Source organism: Notothenia coriiceps, unplaced genomic scaffold (assembly GCF_000735185.1).
Source record: "Notothenia coriiceps isolate Sejong01 unplaced genomic scaffold, NC01 NC01_scaffold00019000, whole genome shotgun sequence".
Taxonomy (NCBI): Eukaryota; Metazoa; Chordata; class Actinopteri; order Perciformes; family Nototheniidae; genus Notothenia; species Notothenia coriiceps.
Window position 1 is genome coordinate 494,870 of NW_011351701.1, and position 14,224 is coordinate 509,093.

The window sequence follows — 14,224 nt, forward strand, 5'->3', positions numbered from 1 at the left end:
GGATCATTGAAGTTCGCTGAGAGCGTCGGGACTCTCTCTCAAGGGCAGCTGGCTCTGTCATCTGCGTGGAATGCGACGCGCAGTCCTTCTCTAATCACAAATATCAAATCTTAGCATTCAGCATGCTGACTACACTAGGTTTTACAGAGTGTGAAGCCTCACTTTTCCGCCCAGCACAGCAAAAATATCAGCATACGGGCCACTGAAAGAGACAGAGGAGGAGGTAAGGGAGGGAGAGAAAGATGGATAAGGTGGAGGAAAAGGAAGATAAGCGGCCAGTGTGTGTGTTTGTGTCTGGATGTGTGTGGTGCGCCTTTTACTAGTGACTTCCTCTGGGCCTGGAGACAGGGGAAACAAGGAATGATTAATTTTACTCCACCCTACGCGGCCTCTGTCTGGGGGAGCAGTCCCAGAAAGTCTGATACAGAACAGCGAGGTCTGTTTCTTCCTTTTAAACTCCCTGGATCAATAACAGATTGGCAGGTCAATCTCTTCAGGAGAAACTGCACGGCCAATGAGAGAGACCCTGAGCAGCTGAGACCCTCCTCTTGTCTGCCTTTCTCAACGTTTGGAGCTTGAGGTCATTGATCTGTGTGTTTTCACTGAGCGGATCCCTTAGCTGGCCTTATCGATTAGCTTTAATAAAGAGTAGATTCTCTATAAGCATCACAGCGTGTTCAATGAGATCCATGACCCCAGGGTGCCATTCACCTCTTTCATCTGCCACTCTCCTGCACACAACCATTAACACACACATTCAGGCAGGTGCATTTGAATTTGCATTTAAGACCATACTGTAGAAATGATTGCGTAAATTGGGTGCCGATCATCTCTTGGTCCTAGCAATTGCAGCACACCCAGAGGCATCCCATTTCAGAGAAACCTCTCTACCCCCCGATGTTTTGTTTTCACAGACAGAACTCCTCTCTCCTCTTTACATTAGAGAAAACTACACATTTGTGCATTAGCTCAATATTTAATTTGCATTTGTTTTCATTTCTCCAGGCCCCATGAGCCAGGTGAAGTGAAATACTTATATCCTAATTTATGTTTGAATGGAAGGAGGAAACCAGGAGGGGCTGTGAGTCAGCGGGCATATTTACTGTGAGTCAGCCATCCTGCATCACTCGAACAGTATCTGTTTGTTGTTATCTTTAATGTCATGATGGGAAGTGTGGTACAGTAAATGAATGTGCGTGAGTGGCCATCAATTATTGTTATTTTTCTCCACGTAGGGAATAATTATAAATCAAGACTGCTTCTCTGCCACAGATATGTTTGGAGGGTAGAATGAGGGGGGGTTTCTTGCTCAATATGCCTTAAAGAATAGTAGCATTTGGTCATGAAAGCAGATTTTTTCCCCCGGAGAAACAAGCGTAGATATTTGTTCTGACTGAATGATCCGTGACATCTATGTACATAAGCAGGGGGCCGCTGCTGTAGCTCTTCATCCCCGCCATCAGGTGGGCTTTCCGCTCCTGCTGAGGTCTGTGCCCCGCAGTGTGTCCTTTCTACCAAAACAGCCCCGTCTTCCCTGTCAGAGAGGAGACAGAAATGCTGTGCAGCAACCCTGCCGACTGCTGTGTGGCTTTCTGTAGCAGAGCACCTGCGTGTCCCCTGCTGACTGACCGAGCCAAGGACAACAGCGACTGGCTGTCTCAACCCGTGTCCACCAAATGACCCGAGAGATGCAGGACTCACCAAAGACTGTCCTGAACCTCGGCGTTGACTTGGAGGTCAGCGGAAGAAGCGTTTAGCCCATCTTCCGTGCAAAGGACCATTGTGACAGAAACACACCTGGGTTAGATCATTTGAAAAGCAATAACCCTTCATTGTGAGTTTGCTGCCGCATGGATGAACCTGACATTTTTTTTTGGTTTTGGTGCAAATGTGTCAAACCTGCTGTGTCCTACAATTGAAATGGGCTGACCAGAGAGCAAACAGCAGAGCAGGAAAAGATAATAAGACGGGGACAGGTGCACACACAATGAGACAAACATACATGCACACCACAACCTAACGTATGCGCACAAACACACTCACACAGCTGATAGAGGGAGATATTCACTTCTCCGGGCGGTAACTTCATGCTGGATTAGATTTACTCTGATGTTTCAGTGCATCTCTCCTCTTTGTTTACCTTTCAAATGAATGAAAATACCTGACCTATGTCCACAGGAAAACTTGCCCAACTAAAACATGTCTTGTTACCAAGTTTCTGATTATTCGGAGGCTCCTAGTTACAAGAAATAAGTAAACATGCCCTGCCCTGCTGTAATGTTACATTTCATAACACTTTAAGCCCCCCGTGTAGATAGTATGTTACTATGTTGGCATGAAATGATCGTAAGGTGTTTCCAAAAATGATGTGATTCTTACATTCATTCAAATGGTCATCCACTGGACCAGATGGTCTAATAAGTAGAACACACCTATTTGGAGAAGAGCCCTAAGGTGAATATTTACACTCCAGTTTATACAATCCTGACCTCCCATTCCCCTAATTATCAAAAATAAAGCCTGGATTCCTACTCATAATCCTGAGTTTTTGAAGGACACACAATGCTCGATAGTGGACATGAGGAGGAAAGGAGGTGGCCTGATGCGCGCCCCCGTATGTCGCACAGGAATTGGCTGAAGATGCAGGAATGACCGCTTGTCCCAACAGCTGAGTCAAGAGCAACAGATAGGATGAATAAAAACAGGAAGTCTCGCAATTTGAGCTTCAAAATAAAACGTCAGGTTAAAGAAAGTCATTGAACTAATCCAAGGATGTTATGCCAAATATGTGCCCAAAAGTGTAAATATTGTAAAACCGTAGCCATATTCTCAAGGGAGCCTAGTATGTTTTGGGATGAAAATGTGACTACCTCTGATGACTTAAGATAATTGTCATGTAGTGTTATGCTTAAAGCTTTTTACTGAAAATATAACAGTGACATGTGATATCTAACTCATTTCTGCCTGCACTCTCCCCTCCCTCTAATGCTTATCGTCCTTAAAACAATAAATGGTTTTATTTTGAAAACCCAGATTGAAACCCTCAATTCCTATGTTGGCCAGCTTCGCTGTATGGATGTAACATTGGAGAGAGTGGGAGAGAAAAGGAGCAAATGTGCGGCGGCGGAGTGGGAGGGAGGACAGTGAGTGCGCAAATAGGCAAGCAGGCACATCAGCAGCAGCGGCACAGCATCGTCCTGATCCTGATCTCCTGGGTCTTCAGCTGCCAATCCTCTCTGCGCGTCTCTGCTTGAGGTTTCACTGCCGGCTGAAGTGTCCAGAAGCCTCTGCCAACCATCAGCTCCCACCAAACACTTTCTCTGGAGCGCGGTTATTCTTAGCTCAGCGGCGAGAGACTGTCCTTCCGGTCCTTCTCTTATTTATCCCAGTTTCTTGAATATTTAATGGAAAATGGCGATCTGCGCGCAGTCGTACGGTGTTTTCTGTCTCTTTGCAATCCAAACTGTACTTATCATATGCGTCTCCACGCCGACGGACGGGACCCACCTCTTCCCCCAGCACTACACGTAAGTACCCTGCACCGTTTTGGGGGATACACCGGGGTGCGGAGCGCGGAACTAGGACAGGTGGCCCCGCAGAGCCTGCACATGCAGCGGCGTTTACCTCGGAGCGAGAGGAGCTGTGCCCCTGATGTTCAAACACAGAAGACATAGTCTCTGATGTCGCGTTATGAATCTCGCTCTCATAAAGCCCGTGTTGTTATTGTTTTTGTGATGGCTGTGGGATTTAATACCCAAAGCCCTATTCAATTCGTCAACATGGGAACAGTCTACAAGGAGCATACACAGGTGCCACTGGCGAATAAACCAAGTGAACAATAATGTCTTTGAACAGTCATAGGGATAGAAATAAAAATGATGATAATAATACTCGACGTGTTGTTTCCCTGTCGCTGCATGGGGGAGAATATCCCATTTACGCATGAAAGATAGGTTGAGCTACAAAGAGGCTTGTCTAAAAAGTCCTCCACTGGATGCACACGCACCGTGAATATAATCTTGTCTATCCCACAGCAGGGTGCACTGGTGTTTTTACAGGATGAGTTTGATTCAGAGACTAAACCAATTAGTTAATGCAGCAGGAGCGCCAGGTCTTTAAGCCTTCGGATGAAGGTCCTGTATTTAAAGTCGATCCTCACCAAACTTCAAATCAACTTGTTTAGAGTCTGTTCGTGGGACCTATGGAGCGATATAGCTCACATACTGATTTCTGGTAATTTTACAATGATCTCAAAGACATTCGTATTGTCGAAATACTTATAGTTGCCAATGCCAGTATCCCCGTGTTGTTTTATCCATGTGACCGCAGGCAGAGAAAGTAGCTGAGCACCCAGCTGTGTGTAAACTATCGTTGGTCTCAGCGGGTAGCCTACACCTGTTGGGAAATAGTGTTGCCATTATACATATTTGAATTTAAAAGGTTATGTCTACTAAAATACCAACAACATAATAGTTTCCCCTTGAATGACACACGGAGGCAGACCAAAACATCATCGTCAGCACGAGCAGTAGGCTACTCACAATATTTAGCATCGGCGAACTATTATAACATTAATCTGCCTTTTTTCCCTATTTTTTAAAGGCACCGTTCATTCGTTTGAAATTATTTTATAATATGTTTCTATACATTATGAATGCTTTAGGGTGCAACAGTTCCTCACTACTCCATGACGTGATAATCTGATGCGGACATAGCCTGTAGTTATTAGTCAGGTTCACAGAAAAGGAGAATCTAAATAATTCCTCTATGATTTATCCACTGGCTGATCTCTTTGTTATTCCTGATGGCCAAGGTGACTTTCAAAGGAAAATCACTTATGTTATATCATTGCTCAATGACTTAAAAGGACAATTAGCTGCATCATCGATTTTATCACTTGAGCGCCATAAAGGAAAGTATGGATGGTTTCACTAACAAATTACCATATGAAATTATATTTATTGTATTGAAATATATTTTTAGAATGTATCCCTGTAGTAAATGATAAAAATGGCCTTGTTTGTAATATTTCCTCCAAATACATCTCAAGTCACTTTATTTGAGATTAATAATTGTAAACCATTGTAAAATCAATGTTATTCTCATTAGATAAATTAATAGTCTAAAGCCTGTTGATCTATTTACCCTGTATTATAGTCAGCCATCTCCTGTTTTTAAATTGTGTTTGTGTCATCCACATCACTTTGCTATTTGTTAGAATTTCCCTGTTTCGTAAATGAAGCGTATGGGGAGCGGCTGTGGCCACTGCGTGTTTAGAAAGGCATGACACACACACACACACACACACACACACACACACACACCGGTTGGAGCATGTGTGTGTACCTGAGTAAATGTGTCCATAAGCCAGGGCAGAATGTAATCTTTATTTTTAATGTAGCTATTGGATTGCAGTGTTTGTGTGTATAGTATTGTGTATGTGGCAGTAGAAGATGTTTGCATTCGGGAAATGATTTCCATATTTCTAAATTATGTGGAGGAAACATGTTTCTATAACTGCTATCTAACTGTACACTATTCTTAAAGTATTTAAAAAATATCATTACTAAGCAGAGTCTATATACAGTTCAGAGCCTTTCCCTCCAATTTTATTTATTTCCCAACATACAAAAATAGTTACCTTTTTGCCCTAGAGATATTTCAGCATTGCATTTGGATCCATTTCAGCAGAATGAACATGGTGATGATGTATATCTGACACACAGGTCATCCGCCAAAACTCATTACATTACATGTTACCCATTATGTTAACCATACATAAATCATAATGCAAAACAAATAAATAAAAATCACCGGAGGCACATAGTAAAGTTTTAATACTATGTTAGAAGAAGAGCCAGAGAGCATCAGTGGTCTTTCATATAGTGTTCATTGAAAGTTTTTAAGAGAGATCACTGCTTTCAAAACATGGGGTCTCTAAGCATTCATTAAAAATCAGGCCTCAGTAGTGGACATCATTTATTTATCAACCATCTCCTCCTATAATCGCTGAATGCCAAGTTCTGCACATTTGGGAGTGTGAAATATTTTTCTCCTTTGATTTACAATTAGTCCAGCATTAATCTCAAGTCGATATATGACGTTTTACATAACAGCATTAAAAGATTTTGGGGCAACTGTGGTTTTTCCTGATTCTGATCTGTTTTGTAAAGGCTAACATTTTGACTTCTGCTGGCTGTCACTGGATAGGTATACTGTGCATTTTTAAGTGGGTTATTGATTAAACTTGATGTACATAATGAAATGGATTTAGACAATGCAAACACCAGGAACGAAGAGTGACAAGGCACATTTGTGCAAAGCGTGTCTGTACAGCCTGTACATGTGTAAATGTAATACACTTATGCTAAAGCAACATTAATAATCTTCATCACCATATTGTGTAACAGTTTGCACTTGCCAACAACTTTTTAAAGATTAATGGCTTGCTCAAAAACTCAATCTCCTTAAACCCTAAATGTAGAAATGTTTACAGTCTGGTACAAAAAACGATTTTGGTCTCTGAACCTCAACCAATTGTATACAACTCAGTTTTTAAATTATATTAGGGCTTAAGGGTATGCATAATTAAGGGAGTGGTCACATTGAGTGACAGGTGGGTTTCCTCACAGCTCACCTGGGCTTGCCTCAGCTCCACCTCTTTGAGCATTTTGGATTAGCCAGGATATTAGGCGGAGTCAGCACTGCCAACATGACGATGGCCACACCACTCACTTATGGCTTCATAACCGCTGTCAGGAATCCTATAGATGACGTCATGGAGACTCTATCCAAATGTTAGACACTATGTAGTTGTAGCAGAGTAAACTGAACAGGCTTTACAAATAATTTCCTCAACCATCAAGCCACATTATAGACAACATCATCCGTCCTCAGTTTAGATTTAATGATGCATGAAAACAGTTACCCCATTATCAATTCAATCTGATTGGTTTGGTCAAAGTTGTGCTGCTTGACTTCACCACGATTACCCATCCCAACGGTATATGTGCATTTACATATACTTACAATAAAAAACATAATGTAGGACCCCCTTTCTGCATGTCATTCTATCATATTTTAATGAGGATATTCTGTGTTGTATGTGTGTGTGTGTGTGTGTGTGTGTGTGTGTGTGTGTGTGTAGACTAATGAAGTTGCGTAAGAAGTCTGCCTGGCTTGGGGCAGAGGTAATGTCCCTCACTGTTAGTATCACTGCTCAGCTTTGCTCTCACTGTAAGCTTGTTTTCATTTCGTATTGAGGTGACCTTTTCATATTCAGAAGCTCTCCCCAGCGGTCCCTCTCTGCATCGTCCTGTTTGAGGCCTTCTTGCTTGCCTCTACCCTATAAACACAGCCTGTGTGTGCACTTGCCTGGCGTGTTTGCTCTGCTGTTACTCTCCTGATGAGCCCCAGCTCTGGCTTTCTGAATAAGGCGAGCCCTGTCACCAGTTGCACGATTTGTACAATTTAATAAATCTGTCTTCCCTCTTGTCTTCTGAGCAAATCTGACATTTAAGGATGACATTTCTTTCAGTCATCATATTAAAAGACAAACGACTGTTGTGTTGTTGATGCTAGTGATTAGCTATCTGCAGGCTGCTGAATGGAAAAGGTTGGCATGAAGTCAGTGTTTGGCTTTCAAATTTGTGACGGAATTTATATATCTGATTGCTGAAAGACAAGCTTTCCTTATGTTTTCTTTTTTGTGACACTTTCTCGTGGCCATGCACATGGATTGTTCATCTTGTATCCAGGTATCCAAGACATTTTGTGCAAATCTTGATCCATTAAGGCATTTGTTGCTTGCCGGGAGTTCTGCAGTGATGAGCCCTAGCCGTTTGATCTCTTGATTCCAAACTTGGCTCTGCCTTACGCAGATCAGCTCCTGCTTAGGGTGCGTTTCTGTCAGACTTGAGCAGTTTTTATCGCAGAGCAACTGATCCCAGCCCAGCCAAGTCAGGCATGTTCGCTGCGAGTCCTGCCAGGGCTGACCAGATGTATGATGATGACGAACCCAGACAGTAGGTGTGGTTGGACAGGAATGTTACAATAGAGATGCACAGAGATATGAGGAGACTCTTTCTGACACTAACTACCGCTTTCACTCACATCCAATGGCAGAGAAACAAATGCTGATGATATGTTCAGGTAATCAAGGCATGAAGATTTAAAGTGTCTCATTTTATTTTCCAGAATGATTCACTGGGCAGGACGCATCGAGAAGGAGCTGGAAAAGGTTCTGCAGCACGTCACCGGAACTCAGCAGATGAGATCGGTAAGTTGACGTCACGTTCGCATGTGACGCAGCATTTTTTACTGCATTATTAATAAGTGAGTTTTCACAACATAAGCTCCCATGTGTGTCTGTGGGGTAATGGGTTTGAATGAGCACTATTTTGATCTAATAAAGACATTACGTTTGAGGACTTAAGTGTATTCTATGTGATCATTTAGAAATCAGAAATCAATGTACTTTTTCCCCATTGTAAATCAGTTTGTTCGTTTAAAGAATTTTCTTGATTATTGATTTTCCATTTGATTGACCTTCTTCAATCATGTAAACATTTAAATTTGATCAGTGAAGATACACTAGACGAAAGATATTTTTAGTTAATGAACACACTGGTTTAAAGAAGATTTTAAATGTATGACTCTAAATGATACATTTAGTGTAATGTGCTGTTGATTGTTTGCGTCTGTGTCCTGGTATGAGGCTGTGTGTAACACGTGTCTGTCTGTGGTAGAGCAGATGGTCGAGCAGAGTGTGATTGACACTCTTTCATCATATTTCCACCGTATGCGCATGTTCAACGTGCTTCCAGGGTTTGTAATGCACCCTGAGATAAATGCTTCATTATTGCTGTTTGGGTGAGTGTGATTCATCCAGCCAGTAGGTGCCTGTGGCGGCTTTGATGCTAGCAGTAACAGGGGTTAGTGTGATAGCTGTTAGTGTGCTGGCGACATTGATGGATCCCAGAGAGCAGGAAGTGAGTTGACAGCGATCGTGCTGGAGTAAAGGTTAGTGACCAGTGGTGGGTATCAGCAGACACTCAGACTGCACGACAGAGATGGGTTGATATTTTTGTTTTTTGCACTCGTCCAGTGTAAACAAATCAATCAACAGAGAATGTTTACCCATCAAAATATTTGCCTTTCAAAGTTGTGTCAGTAATGTTTCAGTATTCCCACTGAGCAATGTGGACTTTTAAATGACTTCTAACGCAATGTTACACAGTTTTTTAAAGTATCTTCTGAATGTAATTTCACCAACTTTGAAAAACTATTTTGATTTACGCTTGGTAACAATACATTTTAAGAGTTTATTCAGGGTTTAAGAGCGTAACAGGTGTATTTTCTCTCATATAGCCAACACTTGGAGAGGTGTGGTTTTTTCTACTCCACTTATGTTTAATTCACTTTGCATATATTTTGGTAGTGATCATTCTCATATTAAGGGACTGCAACTTTTTTTCTCTTTCCAATTACTCTGATTCTTCTTTTCTTGATACACTAATTTATCATATTTTATAAAATGCTAGAAAATAGGGAAAATAGCATCAGAAATTTCTGAAGCCCAATTGCTGCCATCAGATTGCTTGCTGTGTCTGACAAACAGTAAAAAAAAACATGTATATTACATTTATTGTGACATAAGACAAGGAAAATGATCAAATACTGGTAAGCCTGAACTTTGAAATGTTTGGTATTTTTGCTTGAAAAAAGTGTCTGATTCAATCCTGCCAGTGGAGTAATTTAATAGCTATGTTATTACTGTATGTATGGATTACATATATGTTATGGTGTCTCTTAGCTGCTTGTGGTAAAACTTGGATGTATTTAGCTGAATAATCTTAAGTAAACTAAGGTTGAGATGTGATGTTGACATGATGTTAAGTACTAATTGAGTCTACATGTTGCTGGAGTCTGCTCTCTGAGCCAAACCCAGTCAAGTCATTAGCACTAAATAGTATTACGTTCATCCCAGTTATGTCTCGTGCAGGATGCCCATATGGCTGTGTGCATGTGCGTGCATGTGTGTGCTGGCCTGACAGTGTGCGCAGAGCGGGTGTGAGAGAACATTTATCATGGCCCCAAACAGGAGTCGTCACAGGGTGTGCTAAATGGCCCAGCATGCCTAGAAAAGCCATTTTCTAAATGGATGCCTCTCTCTATACGTGTATCTGATAGAAATCTTCCCAGGGCTATGCCGGCTGGTAACAAGATTGCCTCCCTCTGCGCCTCCCTTCCTCTTCATGCACAGTTTATTCTCACAGACAAAAAAAAATGTAAAGTGTGTGCAAATTATTTTGGAGTTTGTCTTACATGGAAGGAGACAGGGAAGTACGTTTATTATAATGTGGTCTGTTCAGTTCCTCTTGTAGAGATTGCATTTTTTCTGACAAGCAAGGTAGGAGCTGAACTGAAAGGCCAAGACAGAGCCGCACAAAAATAGATGAATATGTTTGGAATTGGTCAACTTAAGAAACAACACATACAATGTTTTGATGTGCTTTACTTTGAGGCCTCTCAAAAAATAAATAAAACTCCAAGGTATTAAAATGTTAAAATCACATTCTTATATATTCTGCCCCGGGTTTGGTCAAGATGTTATTCTTCCCCGGGGGAGTGAAAGGAAGATAGAGTGAGTGATGTATCGGAGGAGTTGAAACTTTCCAATGGAAGAGTGTGGTGTGCGGATAGACAAGGAGAGTGGGCGGCATTCAGAGCGGAGGAGGGAGGGGGGGCTTCGAGAGGGATAGGATGAAGTATGGCTTGACAATTGAGATGGATGTTCAGGCGGTTTTGTGTGTGTATATTTAGAGTCAAACTACTTAAGATGGATGAAATGATCGAGAAGAAGGACGGGAATTTGTACATTTAAATGTGAGCAGACGGATGCTGTTTATAGTCCTTATCCTCCTCATTATCCTGTGTGCTGCTGCGTTTGATGTGTTGCAGTACGTGGTGATGAGAGGCGGCGGTGGACACTGGCATTGTTTCCTTATCCTCAGGCTTATTCAGAACAGTTTTAATAGGCACACGTGAGCAGCGGCCTACACCCACACACTTTCATGACAGCGATTTGATGATTTATCAAAGATACAGGCAGATATTATTACTATGTACATATTTAGACACCAGGTGGTCACATGTTCACTGTACCTACTGTAGCTTATTAATAATAATAAAAATGCTCTTCTTCCCGTGGTGGAACATGTGTTCGGATAGTAAAAGTAGCAGATTCTTTTTGTCTTTTTAATGTGAAATACAGAGGTTTTATCAGCTAAATCTACTGAATGTTATAAAAGTAAAACTACTCATTATTGAGCAGAACAGCTCCTGTAACTGGTAAATGAATTTAATGAAACTATTACATTCCCACGTCAGTTGCATTTTGCTGTTGTACTGTATCTGGTCAAAGTGGAGCTAGTTTAAAATTCTTACCTTCTACAGGTGGTAGTTAGTCCAGTGGTTTCCAACATCAGGTTCAGGCCTCCGCCATTGCGTCACAAGATACATTTGAAGGGTCATGTGATGATTAAAGGTGCTCCTTGAGATATTGGATAAGATGACCCTTTTCGGCCATGACATTCGTTTAAAGGTGGGGTAGGTAAGTTTGGAATGGAATGCTCTTAACATCCCGATAGCAATGAATATCTTAAGTGCTTTGACAAAAAATCCATAAAAAAATCTCATCTGTGGAAGCCGTGATACTGTAAAAAGCACGACCAATCAATTTAGCCGGCCCGTCTAAAATAACTGGATGGCCTACCTGCCTGTCAGCCTTCTCTGTGCACAAACTTATCTCGTGCCCTCATTGGTCAGGTGTGTGTTGGAGGAGGGGCTCTGTAAGGAAGCGGTGGATTTTTTCCAGCTGTGTATTTTCAAATTCTAGCGCACTCGAGCTGGTTTCTCCAAAATTACCTACCTCACCTTTAAATGATCACACTAAAGTTTAAAGGGGAAATCTCTTTATGCTGGAACAACTAAAAGCCTCTAAGACATTTGAAAAATGACATGCTGCTTTTATGTAGAGTCATAAGCCAGAAGGTCTTGGGACCTGTGTTTAATTTTTAACAATACATTTAAGTAGGGTGGTAGGATAAGAAAAATGAAGGAATGATCTGAAGTTTAACACAAGTGAAGCCTCATTTTCTACAGCATGATACGACACAAATCAATTGTTTTGTTTGTTTTTTCCATCGAAAGTTGTGGACAGTACCTCTTTTTTAGCTCCATCTCGGTTGCGTTTCCAAGAATGCTTAACCAATACTAGAAGGTGAAGGGAAAACACTGCAGACCATGGTTTGGTCAAGTATGTAATGTAATGTAATTCACAGGGTAGTATCGTCATTTGAAAATGAAATGAAAAAGCACTTGGTACCATAGGTGAGTTAACTAGAGCCATCAGGATGCAGTGGAGATTAGGCACCAAATGTTCTAACTTACAAAGAGCTCAGCTTCAATTAAGCAGGCTTCTCATATGGCGATGCCATGCAACATATGTTGAACTCTTTCTAATTCATTTCAATAAGAAGAGTCTAATCAGCATGAATAATTGAGCCTGGTGCACATGACTGCTCCTGAACCCCCGCCTCAGACCGACACTCTGACGATCTGTCTGCCGAGCCTCCACACCCTCTGCTTCTGCTTTGGCTGCCCTTGATTACTGGAAACCTGAGAATGATGCCCACCCAGATCAATATACCCTCACATAAAGCAGGGAGGGATAGCCTGAGTGCATATTAACAGAGTTTTCATCTTTTACTCGACCAGGTATGTTTTTTTGCTCTTTCGCTTTTGCCCTTCACTCTGTGTGGTCAACACACACCAGGCGGCCTGCCGACCTCCTGCTGGCTGCAGGTTTATCTCGCTTCAACACAGACCTCCTTACCTCCAGTGCTGCTAGTGTGCATGCTCATGAATGTGTTTGTCTGAAGGAAGTTTTTTTTCACATTTACTTCCCTGAAGCCTCTGGTTCAATTTGAACCCTTATGACTTGACGGAGACGTTGTATGCATGCGGAACACAATTCCAAAATTCTCTCGTACTTCTGCAAACCTCCTCCTGCTTCTTAGAAAAAGAAGGTTGCTCTCGGCCAAAACAGCCAGCCCCAACAAACGGATATCTCTACAAAGTGCACTGCTGGATTTACTCACTATCGCTGACTACAGACATTTCCAATAATCTGTCTCAAATGCCCAGCGCTACACCAGACATCACCCCTGCTCTCACTCCACAAACCCCCCCCTCACTTTGTAGAGCTGATGTCAGCTTCACCCCCCCTCTCTCTGTTTGCTGATCCATGAGTGATGATAGTGTAAGGGCTGATCAGGGACCATTTGTTTCGTGATTTAAAAGCCCCTTCCACGTGCAGACAGTTTACAGGAAGAGTTGAACGTCCCTCCTCCCAACACAAGAAGTTACCTTTAAAGGAGAGAGAGCTCCTCTCCCCCTCCCCNCTCCCCTTCATCTTCTGGCCTGGACCTTACAAAACAGCAGCTTGTTATCTGGCTGTGTGAAACATCACAGGCTATTTCTGCCGGATAGATAGTTTACTCTACGGCTCCGGTTTCTTTCCTGCCGGCTCATCTTAAGTGTCCCTCTGTCATTGTGTTGCGCACATTAACACATGGCTCGGTTTACCCTTATGGAAACATAATTACTAGTATTTTAGCACATCTACTGCAGTAAACCACCAACTAATACCAACAAAACAGTGTTGCCTTTTAGGGACTAAGCGTAGCTGTTTACTTGTAGATACAGATTTTTTTCAAAAAATAATGTATGCATCTGTAACCTTTACAATCTGTTGTTGATCATGTGCATCAAGGCACTTGATATACAACTCTTGAAGCATAATTTCCACACAAACACTTCAATTATAACTGATTTAAAATGTGTCAGATTATGCGGTTATTTGCTAGGTTAGGTCTGAGGTTGTTTGGAGAAAACAAAAAAAAGTTTTTAAAAAGTGTCTTAATCCTGAGGTTTAAAGCAGAAATATGACATTCGTTTTACAAAGTAATCTAGCACCAAATGCGCTTGCATGTATTTGCCAACACAAATCCTTCCAAGATAACACCACTGTGTGTTTTTCGCAGAATTGCCTAACACAGTCTGAACATGACTTAAGAATAGTCAGCTCTAATTGTGATTCGAACATCTGCAGACTTCCCATGAGCCATTCAAAGTAAACGGGTTGATCAAGGCCATGAGA

The 14,224-nt window shown here is 41.8% G+C and overlaps 1 protein-coding gene across 1 annotated transcript in view; it reads left to right on the top strand.

Annotated features, from left to right (window-relative positions):
* Positions 1-3,132: 3,132 nt before the first annotated feature.
* LOC104951625 (voltage-dependent calcium channel subunit alpha-2/delta-2-like) overlaps positions 3,133-14,224 on the top strand; it is a 58,858-nt gene continuing 47,766 nt past the window's right edge. Inside the window, exons 1-2 of the mRNA XM_010778336.1 lie at positions 3,133-3,527; positions 8,197-8,278. Of these exons, the coding sequence (XP_010776638.1) occupies positions 3,412-3,527; positions 8,197-8,278 (198 nt within the window). The 5' untranslated portion in view covers positions 3,133-3,411. The remainder of the gene's footprint in view (positions 3,528-8,196; positions 8,279-14,224) is intronic.